General features: G+C 56.2%; 1 protein-coding gene across 7 annotated transcripts in view; it reads right to left on the bottom strand.

The window, feature by feature from the left end:
• Positions 1–25,868, bottom strand: part of ADCYAP1R1 (ADCYAP receptor type I) — a 57,970-nt gene extending 32,102 nt beyond the window's left edge. For 6 of the 7 annotated variants that reach the window (XM_025873312.2, XM_025873311.2, XM_073899028.1 and 3 more), the window contains exons 1-4: positions 25,570–25,868; positions 14,317–14,456; positions 12,714–12,819; positions 395–502 (exon numbers count right to left, since the gene is read on the bottom strand). In XM_025873312.2, coding sequence (XP_025729097.1) covers positions 395–502; positions 12,714–12,819; positions 14,317–14,367 — 265 coding nt within the window. In that variant the 5' untranslated portion in view covers positions 14,368–14,456; positions 25,570–25,868. Of the gene's footprint in view, positions 1–394; positions 503–12,713; positions 12,820–14,316; positions 14,457–17,600; positions 17,678–25,569 lie in introns of all 7 variants that reach the window. The other variant, XM_073899027.1, reaches the window with a different exon arrangement.
• Between the last annotated feature and the right edge of the window lie 1,373 nt (positions 25,869–27,241).

Below are 27,241 nucleotides of genomic sequence, written 5' to 3'. Positions count from 1 at the left end.
GCATTCCTCCACACGATTCTCCAGTCACTATGCCACATTGCCATTTGACAGATCAGGGAATGGGGGGCAGGGGACAGAGGGGTGAATTGCCTCACTCAAGGTCCAAATTGGGTAAGTGACAGAGCCCACATCCAAGAGCACAGCCTGGCCTCACACCCAAGGATGCATCGCGATATCACCCTAGGAGCCATGTCTGCAGGTGCTTCCGTGTCCCTGTGCGGACCAGGGTCTGTAGTTTCATGCTCCCACTAGCATGGGAGCTCTGGAACAGGGAATATTGGCCTGTAGGGGGCCCCAGGTCCTTGGTACTTGCATCCCAGGAAGGCCTGGGGCCCAAGTGTGGGGAGCAGATTAGACCAATCATGGCCTAGGAAAGCCCCAGGGGGAAACTCACCTTGGTCTGGGTTGAAGATTCGGAAGAGTTCAGGGCAGCTGACCAGGACCATCTCACCCACGCGGGCAGGCTTCCAACACGTGAGGTTGTCCCACATCCCAGGGCAGCCTGTGCAGAAGAGAACCCTGGTGAGAGGGGGCCCTGCCCCACGCATGCACGGACACTGCACACACCACACGCATGCGGGCGGGCGCACACACACCCTGGTGAGCCAGACCCTTGCAGGGGGAGGGAACGGTTTCAGGGAGAGAAGGTGAGGCTCACTGTGTGACGCAGGGCTCAGCCTCATCCCTGAAAGACCCGTCAAGGAGGAGCTGAACATTTCAGGAGCTCCTGGGGTGGAGAGGGAGCTCTCACCTGACTTTACATCTCCCACAGCCCCACGGTGCTGGGAGGATTGTGGGGAAGGGAGAAGCAGGCCAATACCAGGCCAAGGCGGGATCACTAAGCATGAGATGCTGGGGGTCTTTGGAGCACCCCACCATCACCCCACATGGGCTCCTCCTAGTCCTCCCAGCCTCCGCCATCCAGCTTCATGGGGTCCATGAAGGTCCAGCTGGACCATGGGGTCCAGCTTCAGCTCGGCCTCCTCGGTGGGCCCTCCCTGCCCCTAGGGGAGGGCCAGGAGCTGGCTGGCCTAAGGGTGCTGCTCCCGGCCCGCACCTGCCTTCCAGATGGTGAGGCTCTGAGGCTTGGAGGGCGAGCAGCGACCAGCCCGACAGGGAGGAGGGGAAAGCCGTCCCGGCAGAGGCCTGCGTGGCCAAGGCCCAGGACTGTGAAGGGACGCAGAGCCCGGAGACAGAAGAGGCCAGTGCCGTGGTGGTGCAGGCCCAGCTTGGGGGAGGCAGAGGGCTGGAGGGGGAGCAGGGACAGACCGAGGGGTGTTTAGGAATCATCAAGACTTGGTGCCTCGCTGGACATGCGCTGCTGGGAGCAAGAGAAGGATGACGAGCTTGATGACCAGGTATTAATTTGGGGGCTCAGCAGACCCTCCTGCCCCTCTGCCTACCATGCAATCTTTCCCTCTCCTTCCAGCCTCGGCCAGCCTCGCCTGAGTGCTCTCTCTGCACCCCCTATGGCCACTTCCTCACCTCCCTTCGTGCTCCACCCCTTTCTCTGGCTCTATCCCTCCTCTTCTCTCCGCTGACATGCCTCTGGCCACCAGCTGGCCACCCCTCCACCTTCCCTAACGGGGCCTGACCACAGACACCGGCGGCTGCCCTGCCCCGGTGCCTCACCCCTCCCACCTTGGACAAGATCACTGGCTCATGGACTTAGGGACAGAGCTACACACAGACAACCCCCGATCCTGACACCTGCACTCCCTGAAAACAGCCTCCCGGGGCTGCGTATCCCCACCATGAAAGGCCCGAGGTAATCCAAACCCAGCCTGTCCAAGACTCAACTCAGCATCTCCCACTAGAGCCCCATTTCCCGTCTCAGCCCCAGCTAGACAGACTTGAAGCCACTTCGGCCCCTCTGGCAAACCTAGCAGTCTTCAGGCTTTAGCAAGCACCCTGAACCCACGTGATTAACGAAACCTTTCTTTGTATACCTATAGATGGCGCATTCTTTCCTAGGAAAGAACACAGTCCTTCTGCAGCAGTCACCAGACCCTCCTGTATGACCTCTGAGCACTCCGATAACATCTGTAGCTGGCGTCAGTCGTGCGCACGCAATCAAGAAATGTTACAGACCACTGCACTCCCTTAACTGATTAACTGCCCTAAACCCTTTGAAAAAATCTCTGGGCCGGCACAAACCTCAGAGTTGGCCTTTGGACAAGACTGCCTTCTTCCCAAGTGGCCGGCGTCCTGAATCAAGCTCATATTCCTTTCCAATCAACACTCATCTCTTGAGTATTGGCTTTTCGAACAAAGGGCAGCCGAAGTTGGGTTTCGGTAACAGACCGCCCTTGCTATGTCTCCTCCTTCTTTTCCCATATCCAACTGGCCACCACGTCCCACCGGTCTGACCGCCAGGTATTTGTGAAATCCATGCCCTATTCTCCATCCCCACACCCCCACCAAGTTAAGGGGTAAGCTACCTTTTACTAGCACCATGGTCTCCTCACTCGACCCCACAAGGCTGTGACAGTGATCTTTTCAAAAGGAAGATCTGGTCGGGACATCCAGCCCACCCCTAGCAGTGCACACCTTTCAGAAAACCTACCACCTCAAGTCCTCAACATGGCTCCCAAGGCCCAGCCCTTGTCTCCCTCTCTGGCACATGGGGAGGGGGTGAGGCCCTGGGAAAGGGCATGAAGTGAGAAGGGCATGGAGAAGGGAGCCCCAGGGAACCCCACATCTACCAGGTGGGCAGAAGAAGTGCATGCAGTGATATAATTCCTAAGGGAGGGGGGCAAAGGTGGAGGAGGGAGGCGGCCACGTGGAGGGTCTGACGGCAGAGTACAGTTTCAGGAAGGGACACACACATCCTGCTGAGGGGTCTATAAATATGGGCTTTGGAGAGGCTTCTTTACCAGGTAAAGGACAGTCAGCGGGTGACTGAGAGAGTGTCCCACCTCTCCCAGAGCTGTCATGAGGATTAATGAATTCATACATGTAAAGCTCTTGGAACTCCAGGCTCACTCAATGCATGTTCACTGCTGTTATTGGCATTAATTTCATTATTTCAATTAGGTGTCCCTGAGAATCATTCCCCTGAGAGAGGCCCAGACAAGGAGATGAAGCAGAGCCCTGCAAGGTGAGGAGAAATTCCAGTGGAGTGCCACCAATCGGTCACAGAGGATGCCTGGGCAGGTGCTAGGCAGGGCGAGGGGGCCTAGGGCAGGCCTCATGGGCTCCCAGCCTCTCTGTTGGGGTCCATGATGGACTTCAGGTAGCCTTTGGACAAGAAGGCACCCCAAGCTTCCAAATGCAGAAAACCTGGTCTCTCAGAATTCAGACCTGGCTATTTTGGAATTCACACCCAGTCCCATTGACCTATGTTCGTTCTCCTGGCTCCTGGGATGACCAAGTTTGGGAGCTGGAAGCACCATAGAAAACTCAGAGGATAACAAACCAAGAAGCCAAGGACACCGGGGCCACGTGAGGGGAGCAGGGTCCCAGGTCTCACAGCAGTAGCCAGTTATTGCTGATTCCTGCCCACCCTCCACAGCAGGAAACCAGCCGGCACATGGCTGGTTATGACATCATGTCCTTGAAAGAGACCCAGTGGCACATCTTCGGCTGCCGTGGTCCACGTAGACCATGGAACGGTCATGGAGCAGGGCTGTGTCTGGCCCATGCCCTAGAAGCCCCAGCCAACAGATGCTCCTGTAATATGGAACATTAGGCCCTGGCACAACCAGCTGCTGCAGCCAGCTGACGTTCCTGAGGTCTCAGGGCACTTCAGATAGAGGGAGCATGGTCCCGAGGGTTGAGGTGCAAGGAAAGATGCAGGCCCCAGGCAGAGATGCCATGAGGGGAGGTGGGGGCTCCCAGGTTGGAGGGCAGAGGCATAGAGGCATGGTGGGGAATCCATGCTCTTAACAACTACTTACTCAACACCTGCCCCACCTCCAACACCCATCAGGCCCGGGGCCACAGTGGGGCAGGAAACAAATTTGGGAAGTTTGCCTGTGAGGGCAGAGGAAGCAGAAGGGCACCTGCATGTCCCTTCAGCACCTGCAAGGCAGCCTAAAGACTTGAATTTGGGTTGACTTCTGCCAAGGGCTCACTTCATGACTCTGACTCATTTTCCCTGTGTGCACTGCAAGGGCGGGGTGTCTCTGAGCATATGCCCAACTCTGGGTGACCAGAGCTCAAATTTGGAACAGAGATTCACTCACGACCTGCTGGTGCCCAGAAGGGTGGCTGGGGAGTCCAGGGCTGCCCTCTCTGGCCCCACTGCCAAGACAAACATCTCCCAAGGGGTACCTGCCAAGGTGCCCCACCCTACCCCATGGCCTGCCACACTATCAGAGCCCTCCTGGTGCCCTCCTTAGGTTCCCAGCCTGGTTCCCCTCCAGGGACTAAGGTTCCTAGGGGCAATTCCTACAGCACCAGGGCAGGTAGAAAGACTAGAACTGAAATCCGTAACTCGAGGGCCCAATCCCAGTGCCTGGGTTTAGGGAACTGCAATACCATGCATGACATAATAAGAATTATGTATTTGGTCTTAGTCCCAGCTTCCAGGCAAAGCTCCTAAACCGGTGGAATTTCCTGATAAGGGTGAGGGGAGTGTCTTTAGTTATTCATAAGCCTCTTTCAACCACACCTGAATTTATGCTAATGAGGTGACTCTGGGGTCATGTGGTTGGTTGCCGGGGGAATTTTCAGCCTCACCCACCACCCTCAGGAGAGGGGGAAGGAGCTAGAAATTGGGCTAATCACCAATGGCTTAGGGTTTAGTCAATCATACCTACATAACAGAACTTCCATAAAAACCCTAAACGATGGGGTTCAAAGAGCTAATGGGTTGGTGCATCCCAAACTGCACAGGGACAGAAGCTCCTGCACTTGGGATCCTTCTGGACCTCACTCTATGAACCCCTTCATCTGGCTGTTCTTGTATATCCTTTATAGTAAACGTGTTTCCCTGAGTTCTGTGAGCCATTACCGCAAATTATTGAAACTGAGGAGGAGGTAGGTCATGGGAACCCCCAATTTGTAGTCAATTCAGACAGAAATGTGGATGACATGGGGACCCATGATTTACATTTGGCATCTGAAGTGGGGGAGGAGACAGTCTTCAAGCTCTTAGCCAGTAGGGTCTGTGCTAACTCCAGGTAGTTAGTGTCAGAAGTGAATTAAATTGTAGGGACACCAGTCGATGTCCACAGAAACCTGGAAAACCCACACATTCAATGTCAGAAATGCTGTGAGCAGAAAAACAATTTTCCTTTAGGGGACAATGTCCCTGACCCCATCGGGAGCGCAAAGCCCTCTGACCGCCCCTCTGGCCCGCATCACTGGGGTCACAGGAGACTCAGGTCGCCACCTCAGGGCTTCGCAGATTGCCCCACGCACGCTTCCACAGTTCCCACCTCTCAGAGGTGGTGTGGGCTCTACCTCATCTCCCCTCCTTCTTGCAGCCTGCTCTGAATCCCCCCAGAAACCCCTTCCGGGGAGATGAGGAGGACGGGAAAGAGCCTTGGGTTTCTCGAACTGAGGACAGCAACTCATTTTCCTTCCACCCCCACAGAATACATCCAGCTTCTCTATCCCCATCTGTTCCAGACTCTAGTCCCAACAAAGCTTAGTGCTGTTGGGACTGAAGGATTTCAAGACGCCTTTTCTCCTTCTCCTCCCCCTCCTCCTCCTTTTACCCTATTTTTCTTCTCACTCTCCCTTCCCCTCCCTCTTATTCTGTGTCAATTATGAGTCCGACACTGCAGAGCAATACAGGAGTGAATAAAACAGCCCGGGTCTCCGCCTACATAGAGCTTACAGTCTGGTGGTCTAAGTGAAAGATCTTGCACTTCAGGCCAAATGCTAAGAGAAGCCCTTAGATGATGAATCACCTTCCTAGTGCTACTGCAACAAGGCCGACTCAGGGGCTTAAACGCCACAATTTCTTATCTTGCAGTTCTGGAGGTCCGAAAGTCCAAAACTGACCTCCCTGGGCTAAAATCAAGATGTTTACAGGGCTGCATTTCTTCTGAAGGCTCTAGCGTGAATCCATTTCCTTATCTCTTCCAGATTCAAGACATTCCTTGCCCAGGGGCCCCTTTCACCGTCTTCAAAGCCTATAGCATAAGCATCCTCAAGTCTCCCCTTCTCTGACCCTCCTGCCACCTTCCTTCCTTTAAAAGGACCCTTGCGATTATACTGGATCCACCTGAATAATCCAGATCCTTAACCTAATTACACCCGCCAAGTACCTTTTGCCATGTAAGGTAACACATTCTCAGGCTTTGGGGATTAGGATGTGGACACCACTGTTTTGCCTCCCACAGATGCGTTTTAAGACAAGGCGTCCCATGATCTGATTCAGCTGTGTGGGAAGGTAATACATTTCAAGAGCAGCAAATCAAACACGGAGACGTATCTGTTAGGATATGGCAGAAGTCCAGGGGAGGGCAGAGGGGCTTGATTTGGAGCCAGGACAGCCAAGACGGAAAGGCATGCTGTGTGTAGGGGAGCCTGGAGGCAGAAGTGGAGGGCCCGGTGACAGACCAGCTGCGGCCAGCCAGCCTGCCAGCGACCGTTGGTGCTCACCCGTATCCCGTGACTGAGTTCTCACCAATGGTAAGTAAGTGGAGGTGATGGACTGCTCTCAGAGGCGCCCCTCACAGGCTCCATGCCCATTCTCTCCCTCTCCCCTCTCTGCAGCATCCTTGGGGGGCCACCGGTTGAGGGTGGCAGTGTTCTAAGACGGTAGGAGCCCGGGGCTCTGAATGACGGTGCAGAGTCAAGCTCCACCTCCCGCCTCTGCCAACCACACCAGCCTGTTACCCGTGTGTGCAAGCAATAAAGGCTGCTGTGCTGTGTCCCTAAAATTTTAAGGTCTTTATTTGTATTATTTTTTATTATTTTTTTATTTTTTGGTTACTGCAGCAACATCTAGGCTACCCTGACTGATGCGGTGAAAGGGAGAGAGGTACCAAAGATGGCACCTGGGCTTCTGGCTTGAGTGTCTGTGTGGCTGCAGGGGTCAGCCTTTCCCCACAGTGGAGAGAAACCGGATGAGAAGCAAATGGTGGAGGGCATGAGGCAGGCTGGAGCTCAAGGGCTTCGTCTGGAGTGTGTTCAGTCTGAGATGGTGCCAGGAGCCAAGTGGAGGTGGATTTCTAACAGGCGGTTAGATACAAGTCCGGAGTGCAGACGGGGAGTCAGAACGGGGGGGGGGGAAGAGAGCCAGGGGTGGTCGGCACAGGGATGCTAGGTAGGACCCATCGCGGACCGGGACGATGGATCTAGTGAGAGGGTGTGCACTAGAGAAGAGAAGAATATAAGGCTTGGTCGCAACAGAAGAAGGAATGCAGCATTCGGAAGGGGGGCTAGCAAAGAAGACTGAGGAGGGGCGGCCAGAACCCCAGGGAAAACCAGGACAGTTCAGCAACACAGCAGCCGGGAAAGCCTGCTTCCAGGAGGACATGGTCAAGTGCATCAGTCCCTGTTCCCCTCCTCTCCTCCCCCGCAAAAGAGGTTGAAAATCAGAATGGCTCCTCTCCCCTGGGAGAGCTCTCTGCTTTTACAGCCCCAAGTCCCCCTATTCACCTCTCCTCTGGTTCCCCAATTCTACACGAAGTCCACCTGTGCCCTCCTGGCTCAGTCTGTTCCCCGCCCCCCGCAAGCCTGAAAGCCTCTACGGAACCTGGGCCAAGGAACCCAGGCGCAGCAGGGATCTTGCTCAGGGGAGAGTGCTGTGCACACTCTGGGGGACGGGGGAGGGTGCTGCTCACACTAAGACATTAGACACAAAGCAGCCAAGGAGACGCCAGTGCCTTGCGACAGCAGGAGGGGAAAAGACCACTTGGGCACCCTGAACAGAGAGAGAACACAAGGACCATTAGACTCGACTGGAACAAAATAAGGAGCTAATCGCAGGTTGTCATGGTGATGATTTTGTCCAGTTCCACACAGTGTTCAAGACCCATGAGACCAGGGACACCAAAGGGACTCAAAGATGCAGTCCTCCCTTTGAGGATGCTCGGGTATTGTTAGAACAAGCCCCTCATTTTAGCATCACAATTCAAGGGTAAAAAAATATGATTCTATTTACTGAAATTTACTTTCCAGCCAATATTTCCGATCCATAAAATGGGGACCAGCTGTGAGCTCAGTGCTGGCGGTGGGGGGGAGGGGCGGTGGGGCAGGAATGAAGATGCAGTCCTCTCCTCTGGAAGTCAGTGGTCCTCAGAGCGGGGTCCCCAGCCCAGGAATACCACAGGGAACTTGCCAGAGATGCAGATGTTCATCTGTACCCCTGAGATGCACCCCACTCAGACCCACTGAGTCAGAAACTCTGGGGCTGGGTCCAAGAATTCTGTGTTTTAACAGCCTTCCAGGAAGTTCTGATACAGGCTTGAGTCTGAGAACTACGGGACTAAAGGAAAACCAGTTTGGACAGAAATGGAACCCTTTGTCAGAAGTGAGGGAGCCCGCGGACCCCACCCCTTCCCATGCTGAGTGCCTGTTCCATGGCAGAGTGGCTGGCAGGTGTGGTCAAGAAGCCGATCTTGCTCCAGGGCTGGGGAGCCTGGGCCCAGCCCTGAGGTGGCCCCCTCCTCCAGGCCTCTCCTCTGGTGGTGAGAGTGGAGGTGGGGGCTGGGGTGAAGCACTCTGCACCCCGGACAGGGCTCAGAGGCTGGGGCAGAATAGCAATGAGCAGGCTTCCTCATCTTCCCTCCAAATCTCCTCCCTCCTGCCCCCGCCAAAGCCACCGCAGGCCTCTCTCATCTTCTCCGGAGAAGGGGCACCCCTAGTAGGACCACACCCAAGCAGCTCCGCTTAAATGCAGGGAAAGCCTCCAGGCTGACGGAAGCCCACGGTCCTGCAAAGAAGAGTCGCTGGCCAGGCCCACCCCACGCAGGCTGGCCACTCGGGCTGAGCAGAGAGAACAAGGCAGCCCATGCCTGTGACCTGTGTGGGACCGGCGACTCTTAAGAGTGGAGACCCTGTTCCCACGCACAGGACTCCTTTCTCCTTCTCTCTGGGCACAAGAGCACCGCCACACAAAGGGCACCCCCCCCCCCGGCTGGGATGGCAGACCTGGGTCCTGTCCCAGAGCTGGCTCCAGCGCTCCGTGTGACTGAGCCAGTGACTGCCATCTCTAGCCTCAACCTCTCTCTGGGTCACATGACAGAGCTGGACTCGGTGTTGTCTCGAGTCCCATTTAGCATTCAGGAGTTTGAGATGAGATACAAAACCACTACACGGATCGCCTCAATAACGGTTCCAATAAACATCTAAAACACACCAAGGATGAACTAAGCCACGCAGTCAGCAAGCTTGCTTTCATTCTGCCAGCCTCACCTGGCTTTTCTACCCTCTTCAGCTGACTGCGGAGCTCTGGTCCCACCCCACCCCCCACCCCCGCATCTCTCTGTCCCTTGGCTTCCACCCCAAAGGCCACTTTGTGCATTACCATCCCATGTTCTCTTTGGGGTGTCCCAGGGACAGGGTTTAAGAGGAAGCAGGTGACTTCCTGGGAGCACTCCCCCCACCCCAGCCACACACACTGTGGCATGGACACACCTCACCTCCAGCAGATCAGTGTCCTCATTCCAACGCACTCACTGTATTCAATTTAAAAGAGTATGGGGAAATATACAAAATACATAGGAATACATTTTTCAATTACAGCAAACCATAATGATGAGTTCGTAACTCAGTTACTAGAACAAGCGGAGAGATTTTCTTTTTCCACTTTCAAGTGCACTTCAGGGACATCAGCCAGCCTCTGGCCAGAGTTCTGTGCATGGTGCATGTGCTTAGGGACAGAAGGGGCAGGGGAGGGGCAAGGAAGGGATACAGGGGGAGGGCTGGCCTCTCAGGTCACCCCAGCACAGCCTGGCAACACCATGCTAACTGCCAATTCTCCTTGTCGTTCACATTTGACTCTTGGCTAGGAATGAGCTCCCAGCCTGGCTTACCTGCACCCTGGGGGCTGCTCTCTGGTCCAAGATGGCATGAGCATCCAGTGGATGCTGTCCTCTGGCCACAACAATGGCCCTCAAACTTGGATATGTTTAGAATCATCTGAAGGCTTTTAACACGTGCCTTCAACAAACTCCACCACCAAATGCTGATCACGTTGGTCTGGGAAGGGCCTGGCCATCGGCACCTTTAAGTGCTCCTGGGGGTTCTAAGGCGTTGCACAGTGCAAGGAGATCAACAGCTGCCTGGATTTCACAAGCAGGTTTAATACGGAGCCAAGAGGCCTGGCTCAACTGCAATGACAAGGATGCTCCAAGGACCTTTTGGGCAAGGGAGACAGAGCTCCAGGTGGGGGATGACCCAATAGAGGGAGGAAGGGCACGGTGAGTACGGTGGGCGGGACCGTAACAGCTCGCACCTTAAACACCTGAATGAATGAGTGAATGAGTGAGTAAATGAATGCGCGAGTGAATGAATGAATAGGTGAATGAATGAATGAGTGCGTGAATGAATGAGGGAGTGAGTGAATGAGTGAATGAACGAGTGAGTGAAATGAACGAGTAAGTGAATGAATGAGTGAATGAACGAGTAAGTGAATGAATGAGTGAATGAACAAGTGAGTGAATGAATGAGTAGGTCAGTGGATGAGTGAACTTGTTCCACAGGCCTGGGGTCCCTCACCCACGTCCAGGTTTGAGGGTGACCTGTGGTCAGCCATGACTCACAGGGCCCCTGGGACCCTCAGCCAGACGCTCTCTATAGCCCACTTGCACCCACCCTAATTCAGGGTTCCACATACAGGGAGGTACCCATTCCCCTCCCCCACCTCTTCCTGCTGGGGTTCCCTCAGCCTAGAATGTTCTCCCCACTCATCCAGCCCTCAGTTCTCACCTGCCACCAAGTGCCTGCTTGTCCCTAAGCCTCGCTCAGGGGTTTCAGCCTAGCTTCTCATTGGAATCTCCTGGGGAGCCTTTAAACATCCTGACGGACCGCAGTGCTGATTTAATGGGTTTGGATTGTAGCTGGGGTACATTTTTCTAAAAGCTCCTGGTGATTCTGATGTGCAGCCAGGTTTGAGAACCAAGGATCTGGTTTAAATACCACCTTTTCCGTGAATCCTTGCCCACCTTCCCCACAGAGAACTCCTTTCTTCCTCTCCCGAGCATCACTTGGGGGTGAGACACCCCCCCTCACCCAGCCCTGGCCTGCCCCTTCCTGGGAGGGTGCCCACCCTTATATCTGTCTCACTCATGCTTTTCTGCGAGGACACCCCTGTGGCCAGGCCCTCATGTCCTCTCCCAACCCAGGACTCCCCAAGCCGCTGTGCAATTAATCTGTACACAGCTCCCCAGGCCTGGTTCCCACCCCACCTCTACTCTTCCCTTCTGGATGCTTCTCATTACCCAAGCCCCAGTGTATCTGAGACCTGCGATGCAGGAGCCACGGCCCTAGGCTGGGAGGCAGGACACCTCAGCCTGCCGCCCACTCCCACCCCTGTGGGGTGTGGTCTAACGAGTCACTGGCCCCAGGGCTCCCCTCTTCCCACCCCTTCGACTAGAGGCTTGGACCAGATATTCTTTTGGTCTCCTGCAACTATGCCCATCTGGGCCCCCTGCTTAGCTTCCCTGGGTGGTGGGGCCTAGAATCCACTTTCGGCCTTGATTAGGGCTGAGCCAGAGCTCGGCCCGGAGGGAAAGGCCAGCATGGCCAGGAGCAGCTTCATTACCAGTTAATGTTCACTGACTGTACAGGGAGCTCAGCCCGCAGGGACCATTACATTTAACTGGGCTGCCGATTAATCAAGTATTTAAACAGATGGTGCTCAGAAGAGCTCCTCAGAAATGGGGAGGATCCAGAGGGAAAAGTAGAGCCCTCTAGTCGGGGCAGAGAGCCCCACCCTCTAGCAACTTAGGAACGGGTGAGGTTGGCAAGGCCTCCAGGGATGCCCCCAGCCCCAAATCCCCAAGCTCCCACACACCCCCTCTTCTGCCCCGTGGGCCTCAGCGTCCCATCTGCACAGTGGGGAGTCAGTCAGCAGGAACGGCCTTACACAGACCTGTGGTTCTCAGCCAGGGGCCCCGCCATGAGGGACACTTGGACAAGGTGCAAAGGACTTGGGGTTGTCACTGGGATTGGGGTGTTCTGGGCATCTAACGGGGAGAGCTATGATTGCTAAGTGTCCTGCAGTGCATGGCCCCATCCAGCACCAGGAAGCAGTACCCCCCCCCCCCCCCCAATGCTAACAGCAGCCCCAAGAGAAACATTTTGCACCCAGCAGGCTTAGGAGTGGGGTTCGTGCTGCAGGCTTGTTCTCTGGTTTCTGGTGGAGTGAGCACAGAGAGAGGGAAATGACCCCGCACTGCCTGCCCTGGGTTGACCAGGTGCTCTCCAGCTCGGCCACTGGCAACAGCTGTGTCCCTGCTGCCACCAGGCTCAGGCTGCTTGCTAATAAGCTTTCTAACGGCCGCTCCACAGCCCAGACACCAGCCCGATCTCAGCCCCCATGGGATCAGACGCAGCCACATCCAGCCACCCAGAATAGCCTCTTCCAGAATGAGGCATCCAGGGCAGGCTGTCCCCGAGGAGGGCAACGCCAGGGTCACTGCCCAGAGCAGATCCAGGACTCCATCACCCCGGAGGGTTTTCAGAAGGACCCAGGGACCTGTACCTTCCACCACCCTCTACAAAATGGCCAGAGGCTGGGACACCAGTTTCTAAAGGCTGGCCTGGCTGTGCTGGGGATACCGTGACCTCCTCACCACCCTACTCACCTGGGGAGGAGTCGTTCAAGCCCATCAGGTCATTCGCCCTCTGGATCTTCTCCAGGCACATGACTTGCTCCTTCTTGAAGATGCAGTCAGAATGCATGGCGGTGGCCTGCGAGGGACACAGAGGATGGATGGGAGGCGAGAGCAGGAGGCTCCCCTACAAGCCCTGCTACCTAAGCCCCAGGGCAGTGCGGAGGATGGGGGGCGGAAGCAGGAAGAGCACAGTCCCAGAGAGATTTCGGGGCCAGCAGGGGCCACAGATACCATGAGGGCTCTTCTCCTTCACCAGTTCAGCATGTGGCCTTCAGTGGATTCCACTCCTCCTTGGGTCTCAGTTTCCATGTGTTGTGATAATATTAGCAAACACATACACAGCACTGTACTGTGTGCGTGCATTATTCTGTCTTATACACACATCGCTCAAGAGCACTACAAAGGAGGTACTATTTTCATCTTCTCCATTCGACAGATGTGAACCTAAGCACAGAGACATTAAGCGACTTTCTCAAAGTCACATAGCTTAGTAGACCGTACAGCCAGGATCCGAACCTAGGCAGTCTGGCTCCAGAGACCACGAGGCTATTACTGTACTTCAGGGAAGCAAGCAGAGGGTGGGAGAGATACGAGGCTGAGGGGGCTCAGCTTCTCTCTCCTCTGGGGGCTCAGGAGGAGGTGCACCCCCAGGGGCTTGTGGGCAAAGGAGCACTGGTTGCATTCAGTGGGACCCACAAGCTGCTCTCATTCACTCCTGCCCCCATTTTACAAAAGCAGAAACCAAGACTCAGAAAAAATAAATGTTCCTGCCCAAGGTCACACAGCTAGTTAGTGGCAGGCACTGGATTTAAGCATAGGACCAAGTAACTTCAAAGTCCATGACAGCTGTGTTCTTATGCTGTCACTTTAAGGTAAAACTCTGGGGCAGGGATGGCTCCTCAAGGGGGTGTCTGCAAGTGCGGAGGCAGGCTCAGGCATCTGAGCCGCCACGGACGGTGCTGAGGGATCCGGTCGAGTTCTGACTATTCACAGCTGTGCAGGCTTCCAGGGAGAGGGGCGAGGTTCTCTGTGGTCACACAGCAAGGCAGAACAGAGACAGGACTGGCATCCAGGTCTCTGACGACAGCTGCATCGACTGCTGGCCTAAATTCCCAAGTTGAGGGGCAGAAGTCAATGCCGAGGAGCACTCTTCCCCTACCCTTCCCTTAAGGCAGAAGTAAAGAGCAGGCTTCTGAGCTCTAACCTGGCAGAGAATTACGGGCTAGGGCCTGGGGTCAAAAAGCTTTCTGCAGCTGTGACTAGGGCCCCTGCATATAGTTGAACAGGTTGTACACTGCACAACTCTAAAGGTTGCTACACATGCACCATCATAATAGATTTGTAAATTGTGTCAAAATTTCTAATCAAATCAGTACAGGGTTTTGAGGAAGGGGCACCCTTTGTAATTCACCCAAAGGCACTGAATGACCCAGTAGGGGTTCAGGCAGAAATAGCAGCTAGCAGAACTGAGCTTGGCTGAGGACAGAAAAAAAGACACAGGTTCTCTGCGGTGTGGGCTCTGGTGAGCCTGGGGCTCCAGTGGGTCATGGAGGGGAGGGTCCTGGGCCCTTACCATAGGCAGCAGGAGGAAAGCAGCCAGGGAGGCCTGCAAGATGTTGGCCATGACGCTTCTCAATCCGGAAGGAGACTCACGCCAGCACTGCCGGCCTCCCACTCAGAGCAGCCGCTGGTCAGCCCCACGGTGTCTACGGGCTACAGAGAAAGGAAGACATGAGTGCCGTGGGTCCCCTGGCAGGGAGAACCTTTCCTCCTGACACCCCCTTACCTGCAGCAAGGCTCTCAGCCTCCAAGGGTAAGCCCCTCCCTGCCTTTGTTCTTCTTCCAAACAAACATCTGCTGAGCGCCTACGCAGTGCTAGGCACTGGGGATACAGTGCAGAGCACATGGGCTCAGGCCACCAGAAGGGTCTGCATGGCTTTCCCCTTGGGAGCAGACAACTGTCTCCCCATCTCTCCCTCCACTGTGACAGAGTTTTAGCTGGCACGTGTGTGCCAACCTAAAGAAGACATTCCTTAGTCCTTCCTGCTCACAGGTGTGGGCCTGTGACGAAGGTCCCACCTATGGAATACGGGTGGGAGTGACAGGTGCCACCTCTGGACCCCTTGTCCATGAGGCAGTACCTGCTCTTGGCTTCTGCTCTTTCGCCCTGCCCAAACGCCGGAGCCAACCCCTGGGGCATGGGGAGCCATGCACCAAAAGGAACCGGATCGCCGCGAGCACCCCACCAGCCCAGAAGGCCTCCCTAGCTCCAGACTGCTACGTGAGAAAGAACTGCACTTCAACTCATGTGCTCACCACAGAGCGCATCGCTTCGTTCCAGCTGCCGAGCCGACCTGCTAATAGATGTAACCTCCTTTCCCCCTGCCTCGGCCCACTCGGCCTCCAGGAGAAAGCCTCTACCATCGTGACATGCCAGAGGGCGACTGCTGAAGAGCATTCTCCAAGGGGGGAGGTCCCCGAGGACTGGGGCTGCTGGTGGGGACTGGACAGGGGACCGGGAGTCCAGCGGGGAGAATGTGGGAGCTCTGCCACATTCCCAGGAGGGAGAGCTTGGTCTGCTTCTAAAATTGATCATTAGCATGCATGCCCTTCAACCCAGCAATTCCACATCTGGGTTTTTACTGAGAAATATTTGCACTCGCCCGAAAAAAAAAAAAGCATGTGCAACGATAGTTACTGCAGCATCACCTAAAATAGCATCCACAGCAGAAAATGAAGCAACACAGCATTCATCAACCAGGCCCCGTTAATAGGCCTCAGCAGCCATGCAAGGGAATACTACACAGTAATTTAAAAATTATTCTTTGTATTCCTATTAAATTATTATTAAAACGACTCAGTCGGCCGGTGTCAGGGCCCCCACCGTAGGTGCCTGGTTCAGAGACCCATGAGGGGCTGCATCCCAGTCATTAGTCTCCGCATAACGCCCGTTACCAGGCAGAGCTGCCATGACCCTGGTTCCCTTTGTGCCCCTGGCTTGCTGCCAACCCATGTGCTCTCCCTCTCTCCTAGCTTCTCCAAGCTCACTCTGGTGACCAGCAAGTACCCAAAAAGGAGAAAGAAAACGAGCCCAGGATAGCTCAACAAAAGGGAGCCCTGTCTTACCCACCTGTTGCTCTACCCACTCAGGGCCCACTCAGAGATGTTGAGGGAGGCCTCGGGTGTCCCCAAGAAATGCTCTGAGAAGCCCAGGGGGCCCTGAGGATGCTGGTGTAGGCCCTCCCTTGCAGGTCAGGAAGGACTGGGCAGGCTGGGGGGAGCACCGGCCCCAGCATCCCTGGGCACCTCGAGGCACCAGCTATGCTGGACTTTCAGGCCTGGGTTTCTATATTCACTCCCAGCGCCCCCCCCCCGACACACCTCTACTGGGCATGGGCTGCTTCTGGCATGACCCGGCGGTGCTGGTCCCCAGTGGGCTCGGTCACCTCTGCTCTCCCTGGGGAGCCTAAAGCCCTGTGTGCTGAGGCAGGAGCTGACACTCTGACCCGACTGGCTCAGCACACAGGCTGTCTCTCTCGGCCAGGGAAGGGCTTAGAGAAGCCACCACAAGGCAGCAAACGTCTGCGATCTGCAGCTGACTCTTCCACACCTAGGACAATGTCCAGCCAAAGGCCAGTGAGATGTGAAGTCAGGTGGGCCCCCACCCAGGACCACGCCAGGTGGCCCTGGCACCTCCATCAGCCCATCTGGAGGGGGTGGGTGTCAGCAGCCCCAGCCTACAGCCTGCACCTGGGCTCTGGCCCCACACCCAGCCACCATCTAGACCCTTGGCTTCTGTGGATCTCAGCTGTCTTAGCCAGGAGGAAGGTGACTCCTCATCTCAGCTCCCTCCTGGCCAGCAGGGCCCAGACAAGAGCCATAGAAGGGAAATGGGTGCACAGCCCGTGTCACCAAGCGGACACAGCGTTCCTTCCTCAGGGGCCACCTCCCTCGTACTCCCAGCAAGGTGCCACCAGAAACAGGGGCGAGCGGCTGTTTCTGTTCCTTGGGGGAGACCTCTGCCCTGGGGCACAGAGCAAAGTTCCTCGAGAAGGACATCTGGCAAGAGCACTCAGACGTGAAATCAGGGCTCCCTGCTCTCAGCAATATCCTGAGATGGCAACAGCTCTCCTGCCTCCTTCAGGACGGGGATCCCGCAAATGGAGACTGGCTGCCCCCTCCCTGAGCCCCAACCCCAGTCTGAAGACGTGCTCTGACCTCTTAGCCCACACTCAGCCCGGACCACCCATCAGGACCACCGAGGAGTGAGGAGCATTTAAAAACACCCCTGCCCAACTGAGTCAGTCTCTCTGGGGTGGGGGCCCGGACATCGATGCTGGTTTTGGCTCTCCAGGTAACTCTCATGGAGAGTAGGATTTTAAAGTCCCTGTTTTGACCTTTATTAGAACTCAGAGAGCTGGTCCGGAAGAGCAAGCAGCTTCCACGACTCTGGTTGCTCTAAGGGCAAGTGGGGGGCAGCAAGCAGGCAGAGAATGAATCTGTGTTTGAGAGCTGGCTGATCTCTGATTATCTCCTCCCTCTCTCTCTCTCTCTCTCTCTCTCTCTCTCTCCCTCCCTCTCTCTCTCTCTCTCTCTCTCTCACACACACACACACACACACACAAATACACAGAAACAGGTCCACAGAGAAGAGCATAAACACACGTCAACCCCACAGAGACAAAGAGAGACATTTATCCCCAGGGCACCCACTTGAGGCATCAGTACACAGCCATGCATGGAATACGCAGAGGGGGAGATTCCTTCAAGGGCTGGCAGACAACTCCACACACACTCTCGCACACTCGCTTTCACAGAAACGCAGAAGCACATGCAGAACACAATAAAGATACGTACAGATGCAATCAGACGGCAGCGCAGAGACTCCTATGTTTATCAGATCCTCGATCTGTGTAGTGACACACACCCCGATTCTGCAAAGGCATTCAGATACACAGAGGCAATCAGCTCTATCTGGATTCAGGCACAGGCGCACACACAAACATGCACACATGCCCACGCGAGCACGCACACGCTCACGCACTCACGCGGGGACGCCGGGCTCGCAGGATGCTCCTGCCCGCTCTCGGCAGGCCCCGTTCCTCGGCCACAGCTGCACTGATTCAAAACAAGCCGAAGCGGAGGCCCCAGCCCAACCATCCCCCAGCTCTGCTTTGTCACTAGGCTGCTTCGGCAAGGATGGGAAGCAGCCCAGTGACGCAGGGTGGAGGGGCTGGGGTATGCTCAACACAGGGCCTTATCTGGAACTAGACCCGGGTTCCCCATTCCCACTGTTGCGCTCTCTTTTTTTTAATTGAGATATAATTGACATATAAGGTTATATGAGTTCCAGGTACACGATGTAACGACTTGATATTTGTATATATTGTCACCACAGTAAGCCGAGTCAATGTCGTCACCACACGGTTACATTTTTCTCACGATGAGAACTCTTAAGATCTACTCCCTTAGCCCACTACTGTCTCTTGTTCACTCTCCCCACTACTCCCCTGCCCACTAGACTCACCCGCGAGAGAGAGCGTGGGAGCTCCCGGACCTATATCTTCCCACGCCCCCACGCTGGCTGGGGACCTCAGGGATTACCTTCTCCAGCTTCTCCGAGACGACAGACTCCTCGGCCCCTTCTGGCACTTCTGCCCGCCCCGCCGTCCACGCTCTGACGTCTCCCTGCCCCATCTTTGTTGGACAGCGCTCAGAGTTTACAGCTGGAGGCCACCTGCCCCAAACCTGCTGCTCTTGTGGGCCACAGGCATGGTGCCCCTGTCACCTGCAGCCCTGTCAGTTGCTCCTCCTCCCCCTCGTCCTGGCTGCCTCCCCGCTCTGCACTCCCCCAGCCTGCCAGTGACCCTCCCCCAGGACAAGGCTAGGCCCGGCCACTGCGGTCTGGGGTTGGACTCTCCCCTCCCTGAGGATGAACACCGGGCTCTTTCGGCCCAGCCGTGCAGCTGGCTCAGGACCACCTGGTGACCAGTATTCCTAGGCTCGCTCTCTTGGGTCCAGGCTCTGCTGGGGCAATTGGCTTTTGCAACTGATCTGAGAACAATTAAACTCTACTCCCTGGCATTTATGGTGGTGGACGTGGGGACAATTTTGCCGGCGTTTTAAGCCTTAGGACTTCAGGCACGCCAGTTTTTCCTGTGCCTCAATTTGACTGTCTGTAAAATGGAAATAATAGTAATGCCTATCTCATAGATACTACTGTGAGACACCAACAAATTCATGTAAGTAAACTACAGAGTATATAGAATAGCCTGGTCCCCAGTAGGGCATTAACCGTTACTAATTTCTTACTATTGTGTTCAGGTTTCTGCACCTTTTGCTGTCACCTCTGTCCCCATAGCCCTGTGTCACTTTCAAAATGGGAGTGGCAGGACCGCTGCACCTTTATTTGCTAATGACTAACATTTATTAAATACTCAGTATGTGCCAGGCACCCTTCCAAGCCATCAGTTTGCATTAACTCCTTTCGCCTGCCCCAAACCTTGAAGTAGTTACTAGCATTATCCTCATTCTATAGCTAAGGTGACTAAGGCACAGAGAGATTTCAGTAACTTCTCCAAGGTCACACAGCAAATAGGTGGTAGAGCTGGGAAGGGAACCCAAGCAGGCTAGCTCCAAAGCTTGTACACTCCATCCTTACACTCCTGCCATTCTCTGTCTCTGGTAAAAGGAAGCTCAGCTCAGAACTCATTGTATGTTATTAGTGATCCTTCTCACACCTTTGGGGATTGGTCAGAACTTCTGCTACCCCCTGCCCATATTTCTACATCTGTAATACCTTCCTTTGGAAGACTTCATTATAGACACACCATTTCACACCTGAGACGAACTTTAAAGGCCACCTTCCACTATCACTACTGAGTTCCCCTGTGGGGAAACTGAGCCCAGAGAAGAGGAGATACTTCCCAAGGTCCCACAGCAGAAAGTACTGGAGCCCTACCTGGCAGGAATGGATGTGTGACAGATACATGGTCTAGAGGGGAGTCTGCTCCCCTGTCCACACTCAGGGGCCCTCTTCAGGCCCCACCAGCCCAGTGACTGATGGCAGCGGGAAGAGATGAGAGCAGCCCTGTTGTCCGGGGAGCCTCTGCGCCCAGCACACAGGAAGACAGCATCATCAGTCAGCACACCAGAGCTATAGTGGTGACTCATGGGGCTCCCACTTTCCCCTCGGAGTGGGAGGGGGCTCCGACACCCTCCAGCCACTCCCCTCTGCCCTGCACCCTGCAGGACCCTTTCTGCTGCACCCCAGCTGAGGATGGCCCAGCTCCTGGGACAGGGTGCTCACCCCCCTCCAGCGGCTGGTCCAAGGCCCTCAGAGGAAAGCTCTGATGTCTTTCCTTCATGCTCCATGTCCTTCTGGGCCAATCTTTGCCTTCTGGACACCCCCAGAGTGGGAGGGCAGCATTCCACCCTCCCTCTCCCTTGGGCCACATAGATCTAGGTCCTTCTTCTGCCCTTATGGGGCCGGGGCCCCATGAACTCCTCTGGCTGCTCAGCATCCCTCCCTGTCACCAGGCAGCGCCAAGCCTGAAACGGGACAGATGACCCATGAGAAGTGGCTCACTGGCCTCCCTTGCTCACCACATACTCCTTTTAATGTACCTGAGCAGGACCTGTCCCCCACTTCCTCCTCTCCCTCCCAGGGCAGGAAAGCAGGGAGGGAAGACTGAAAGATAAAATGTTACCCACCCCACCCCCGCCAAGTTCACCCCTCAAAAGTAGGGAACTACACTTGCTTCTGGGAAGGAACAGGGAAACCTCTAGGACCTCGTTCCTCCTCGACAGAGTCAGAGCTGATAAAGGACAGAGCCCAATGCTGGGTAAAGGGCATCCTGTCAATCGCAGGATCAATCATTAATGCTGATGCTCCTCCAGGTGTTCAAACCTTCCCCTTCCAAAGCCTGGCTACTGGGGTCCTGTGCACAATAGGTAACAGAACCCAGGTCCCTGGAAGGGTCCCTCATGATTCCACCCGCACCCTCCACTGGGACATGTGGGAAACTGGGGCTCAGGGCAGGGAAGGGCTGGGCTGGAACGCACGTGTGCATGTTGGCAGTGTTACCCCATCACTCTTGTGAGGGTCTGAGGCCCCGAGAAACCAGGAGACTTTCCCAAGGTCATGCTGCAAAGCCTTTCCAGCTGACTAGTCCAGGCCCCTCTGCTGTCCTGGAAGGGTTGCTGGGAGTTCAATGCCACAGAGAGACCCACCCCCCTCCACCCATCCAGAGCGAGAGGGAAGAAGAGGGGAAGGATTTAGCAGAAGATAACAGAAGGGGGGAAAGAGTCCATATAGCAGAGAGGGGCCTGGTGGAAGGTGGTGGGAGGCACGGAGGCAGAGGGTGGAAAGGAGGGCCCGGAAGCCAGGAGCAGACTCTTGTTTGTTGACAGTCTCCTGAGCACCTCACAGGCAGGGAGGGACTGAGAGTGCCTCTCTATCTGCTGACCCTTGTCAACCAGCAGTCCCTCCTGAGTGGATGTGAGCCCCTAAAAGGGAGGGCCAGCTCTGATTCGCATGGGCCCCCAACATACAGTGGGCGCCCAGAGATCTCAGCCGAGTGCCTGGTGGATGGGCTTGGGAAGGTGACTTGGGGGGTGCTGAGGGGCTCAGCAAGATGTCAGGAGGTAGGGGTGGACGAGAGGATGGGAGGTTGGTGCCAGTTGGCGGGTGCCAGGGACAATGCAGCCTTGGTCCCGGGGTAGAACAGGAGCACTGAAGAGCCCTAAGCTGGGGAGTGAAGTGATAAGCTTTCCACTGAGGCAATACTCCTCAGAAGGCTGGCAAGCCCAGCAGAAGGCGAAAAACCTACACTGAGGCCATTTTCTGGATTCAGGGTAGAGGTGCGTGTGGCCTGGGCGGGGAAGGGCAGCTGGAACGGAAAGCAGGGAACAGAATCCAGAGACACAGGGAAAATGGGAGAGGAAAGTCTCCCTGGCCCACCTTGGGGAAAATGGCAGGAAGGAAATGTCAGAAGGGAACAGGAGGGAAGGGAAGAAACCAAAGGCAAGACCTGGTTCACTACACAGCCTTAAATCAGAAGCTGGGAAATGTGCGGGAGCCTACAAAGGAGCTACGGTTTTTTTTGTTTTGTTTTGTTTTGTTTTGTTTTTTCTCAGCCAAGCCTCTGCAGTGCCTATTTGTCAGGGCGGAAGGTTGAGGACAGCGAAGGCAATGCATAGCACTGGGATGAGAGCATCCAGGTATTCCTCAAGGTCAAAGCCACCTCCCGCCACCATCTCTAGAAAGCCCACCCTGGCTGCATCTGCCTCCACTGATCTCACCCTTGTCTGAGAACCACCAGCCCTAGCTAAGGAGACCCTCCCTCCTGCCTGGGCTGTTTCAGGTCCCGTCCTGCTCACTGAGTTTCAAATCTTGTTGGAAACATGGCGCATGTTCAGGTGTCCCTGCATCTCCCTCCTGGTGGAAGGGGGCATGGACCTGGACACAGAGGGTGAATGGGAAAGGGGAACTCGGGACCTATTTGGTGAGCTGAAGTGACACAATGTCATTTCATGTCCATGAATGCTGTCTCCAGGTGTCCTTAGAGTAGATTTATCACACGGACACAGCAAAGGTCTGTCTGGGGTGGGGTGCTGAGACCAGGCAGGGAGGCTCTCCTGGCACTGACCCATTAAGCAGATGGGCACCCCGAGCTCCAGGCAGAGTGGAGGGAAGCATCCAAGAGCCCCTAGGGCAGCTCGGGCTCCCAAGGACCAAGCCCTCCCTCCTTTAACCTTTTAAACTACTCTTCTCTAACGTTCCTCCGGCCCAGAGGTTGGCAAGCACTTCCAGCAGGTCAGATCCAGCCTGTCACTTACTTTTGGACAGCCAGGGAGCTAAGAATGGTTTTTACATTTTTAAAGGATCAGAAAAAATTAAAAGACTCATATTTCATGACACATAAAAATTGTTATGAAATTCAAACGTCAGCGTCCCTAAGCAGAGTTTATCAGAACCCAGACACGCTCATTTACTTATGTATCACCTATGGTTGCTTTCCCACTACGACAGCAGAACCAAGTAGGTACCACAGGGTGAATGGCCAGCAAAGCCAAAGTATTTACTATCTAGCCCTTTACAGAAAAAGTGTGTCAGCCCTCCATCGAATCTCATGCCACACATACACTTTCTCCGTCCGATGCCGCGTGCATCTGGACTTTCATTACGGAAGACTTTAGTGATCTTCCTAGGGCAAGTGTCTGAGTCCCCAGGTACGCCCAGATCTGGATGAGACAGTGTGTCCCAACGTCCATACGTCTTTCTGCTGTTGCGCGTCCCACCCCAGCTCTCTGGCAGGTGTCACTGGACACCTACATGCCTTCCCAGCAGTGTGTCACTCCCTCTTTGTGTGTCACTGTGGGGGTGGCTGTCACCATGTGCCGCTGACAGCATCCAGGGCTCAGTACAAATGTCGCCGCTGAGGAGTTTCCAAGCCTTTATGTTGCCAGGCAGCTGGACCACTAGGCCCAGCACGTTCAGTCTCTGGACTCAGATTCCTCTGTCCAGGGGCAGCCAAGGTTTCAGGCCCTACCAGTGTAGAAAGCCCCCAGGCAGCCCTGTTTGGGGTATCAGACCTCTGCTCACATACCTCCTAAGACAGGAAACCCACTGTCACCCCAGGGGTGGGCTCCGCACTGGGCGGCTCTCAGGTAAGTGAGGCCTTCATGGCACTGAGCGGAGCTCTTGCTCTGCGCTTGGCACACCTTGTTTCTGCCCTCTGGAAGACCGCACAAAGTGTCCCCCACTTAATCGGTGCCAGCCCTCGGTCACGGAAGACTTCGTCCCTGCGACGCCAGAGGCCTGGGACCCTCAATCTGAGGCCACATCCCCAGGAAGAAAGCCACCCTGTGGCCTGAGCTCCTGTTCTTCCTAGCCTCTCAGCTGCACATACTGATCTGTAAATACCCATTTTATGTGTTTGTTTAGTCAACACGAATTGAGGGAGTGTCCCAAAGTACAGGCATGACAGGGAGGGGTGCCCTCATGAAAAAAAAAGGGGGGGTCCCAAAGTGTTTCTCCAATCAACCACCCGACAGACTGAACTTTACACAGAAGGGGACTTTAATGGAAGCTCTAGCCTGATTAGTCCTCAGAATGCAAGGAAGGGTCCCTCGAGAGGCTCCCCACAGAGACCTGTCCTCACAGCACATAGGGGCAAACAGACCAGAGGGAGCCTGCCCAGGTACAGACCCACCAATTAATCATCCATAGAGGAAGGGACCAGGTCTACCTCCCTGGTCACCTCACACACCTGTTGATGGATTGGCTGGAAGATTTGGCCACGGGCCCACCCCAATGTGTTCTGTCTCTAATCTGTATCTTCCAATTTCGGTTTGCATCCAGATTGGTACCTCTGCTTGCCCTCCCCAAGGTCAGCAGGGAGCAGGAGCCCCAGAGTCAGCTGGGCACTGGGGGCTCTGCCAACCCCACCTGCAGCCAGCACCAAACTGAGATTGGAGCCTCCTGAGAAAATCTGGGTGTTGCTGCTGCCCATCCCCCAAGCTCATAAATAGGTTTTCATCCCCTTCATTAGTTCACATACACTCAAAAGCCTCTAGCCTGACCTGATGCTTGTCTCTCTCTGCCCAGCAGCAATCCCAAGGCAAGTGGCCCTCCAGAGACCCTGTGTAGCCCTATCCCATCCCCCAACCACACCCCCTCACACACACACAGGGCTGTTCACCAGAAAAGCTAAATGCTGTGTCTTTTCTTTTTTTAAGGGGGAGGGGGTATGCTTGTGGGACACTGTAACGCGGGGGGTAAAGTCAGGGAGACTGCACTAAAAGCATAGAAATGGTCTGGAAAAGTCACAGGAGTCCACCACCACCCCTCCCCCCAGGCAGCTTCCTAAGGGGGCCTGAACTCCTTCCAGTAGTGAGGTTCCACTCCCCAGCTCCGTGTGAAATGCAATCAGCTTCTGGCCGGCCTCCCTCCTGAGCAGCTAGCTTCATCCACTGGAGCCCGGGCCCCTTCTGACCCGCTCAAAGCGCCAACGTCCCGCCCAGGACGTGGCCCCCGCCTCCCGCTGCTGCAGCAGGAGCCTGTGCCTTTAAGGCGGCCGGCAGGGGTCTCGGGCTGGCCCACTTGGGCCCAGGGAAGCCGGAGCTTTTCTCCCACAGGCCCCCTTAGGGCGTTCCCTGAGAGACCACCTAAGCCCAGGCATCAAGACCCCATCCCCTCTGCGCCGCGGGAAACCGAGAGACGATGCTCTTTTGAACAACCCCGAATGTGCCACTATAGGTGGACATTCTAGGCTGGCCCCTACCCCCCCACCCACCCACCCAGCACATCGCTTGCCCACCCCTCAAACCCCGTGAGGACCGCGGTAGCCAGCACCCAGAGACCCTCCAGCGTTGCCTTCCCGATCCGCGTAGGCGCGTCCCTCTGCCTTGGGAGTAGGGAGACAGGTCCCTCTGGGTCCCTCTGGCCGCAGTGCCTTTCCTGCCCCTGGTCCTCGCTCTGGCACGGGGAGGGGCGAGAGGAAGCCCCTGGGAGCTGCAGGGATCGGCTGCCCCAAGTACTATCCCAGATACTGGGGGGTGGGGGGAAGGGGGGGCGTTGTCAGACTGTCGCGCAGGAAGGGAGCAGCACCGGGAGGGGGCTTCATTTCGGATTCGGCAGGTTGGCCCGCGCTGGCCCCGGCCCCGCTATCAGTCGGTGGAGGACGCGGCTTGCGGAGATCACCGAGCTGGAGGAAGGGGTCCGCTGTCCCCCGGGAAAGGGGGGAGCGGGGGGGGCGAGGGTTCTGGATCGGGAGGGGGCGGGCGGGCCGTGGAAGGGCAGGGGCGGCTGGGCGGCCCTTACCTGCTCACAGCCGGGCCTCGCCGCGGGGCTGTGGGCTGCGGGGCGGCCCGGGGCAGACTCCGCGGGGGGAGGGCGCACAGCCGGGAGTCCGCGCCCCGCGCCGCCTGGGGATGGGGAGCGTGTGCGCCGAGAAGCGCGCGCCGAGCCCGGGTCTCCGCGTCCGTGTGTCCGCCGGCGGCCGGTGTCCGCGGTCCCTGCGCGGCGGCGTGTGCGTGTGCGCACGCGGGGACCGCGCTCGCCTAGAGCCGCCACCGCCACCGCCGCCGCCGCCGTCAGTCCCCGCCCGGGGCCCGAGCGCGGCGCCCCCCGCCTGGCCTCGCCCGCCCCGCGCCGCGCGCCGCCCAGTCGGCTCTGCCCTGCGGGAGAGGCGCCGCCTCCGCCGCGAAGCCCGGCCGGGGGCCGGAGGGAGGCGACCGACCACCGCCTCTGCCGCGCACTTGGCAGGGTTGGGGGCGGGTGTAGACCAATGGGCGCCCGGGGGAGGGGTTAGGCCGGGGTTGTGCCGGGGAGCAGGACCCCGCCCGGCGCCTTCGCCCGGCCTCTCGGCAGACACCAGCAGGAGCTGCGGTGGAGAACCCTGGGCCGGCGGTGCGGAGGCGAAGACCCCCTCTGTCGCTGGGCTTCCGCAGCTCAGAGTCCGGTCTTCTCTGGGACTCTGCCCTCCTTTCCACCCTCCCCAGGATACCTAGAGTGAGAACGCCCTCTTCCTTCTCCCTTCCGCGTCCTCACGAGTCCCTGTCTGTCCATCTGTCTGAGCCTGTGTTTCCTCCTCCGGGAAGCCTTCCTTACCGCGCAAGTCCCAGACTCTGCTTGGGTTACTCTTTGCCCCCACAGCCGGGGTCTGGGAAGGGCAGCTAGCTTTGGCCTGCCTGGATGTCCTGAAACGTGACCCCCTAGAGAACATCTCTATGGCTAGAAAGGGGCAGGGGGCTTACAATAACTTAAAAGCCCAGGAGTCAGCTTGTGCTCCAGTCCCCAGGGCTGGCTCGGCGAGCTTGGGCTGGCGACCTGACCTCTCTGAGCCTCAGCTTCTTCACCTGTACGGGGGAATACCTACCCCGCCCCCCATCTTGACAGCAGCATTAAGTAAGAATGGTACATATACCCCATACTAGGTTTTCACTGATTTTATTTACTCATTAATGAATAAATTACAATTGTTACTCTTACTGTAGTCCTACTCAGCCTCTTTCTAGTACAGCTGGATAAATGAGGCTTAATGAGGGGAACTGAACTGGTCAAGGTCCTGTGGCCTGTCAGTAGTGGAGCCAAAGCCTAACTGAGAATCGTTACCCACTCCCAGGCAAAGTACTTAACCGCTGCCTACCTACAGCCCCCGCTGCTGTCTGCCACTGCTCTCCGCTTCTGGTCACACCCCAGGCTTGAGCATCCCAAGAGCTTCCTCCATACCCCAACCACAGTCCCGCAGCCAGGCTGTCCTCCCCATCCCAGTAAGTTACTGTCCAGCCTCCCGTGGGCCAAGCCTTGGGGGTGGCCGCCTTATTAAGGAAGCCTCAAGAAGGAGGGGGCAGGAGGAAGAGATGAGTCTTTCCTTGAGGATTCCAGTCCAACTGAGAAAAGGAATCCATAACGGAGACTTAGAAGAGGTATCTGAGGCCCCAGAAAGAGGCAAGGAACTCGTAGGTCCACACAGCGACTTGGTGGTGTCTCT

The sequence above is a fragment of the Callorhinus ursinus genome, unplaced genomic scaffold (genome assembly GCF_003265705.2).
Source record: "Callorhinus ursinus isolate GAN/ISIS: 27379988/994484 unplaced genomic scaffold, GSC_fseal_2.0 scaffold12, whole genome shotgun sequence".
In the NCBI taxonomy this organism is placed as follows: domain Eukaryota; kingdom Metazoa; phylum Chordata; class Mammalia; order Carnivora; family Otariidae; genus Callorhinus; species Callorhinus ursinus.
Note: the sequence above shows the minus strand (reverse complement) of the source record. Positions and strands in the feature narration are given on the sequence as shown.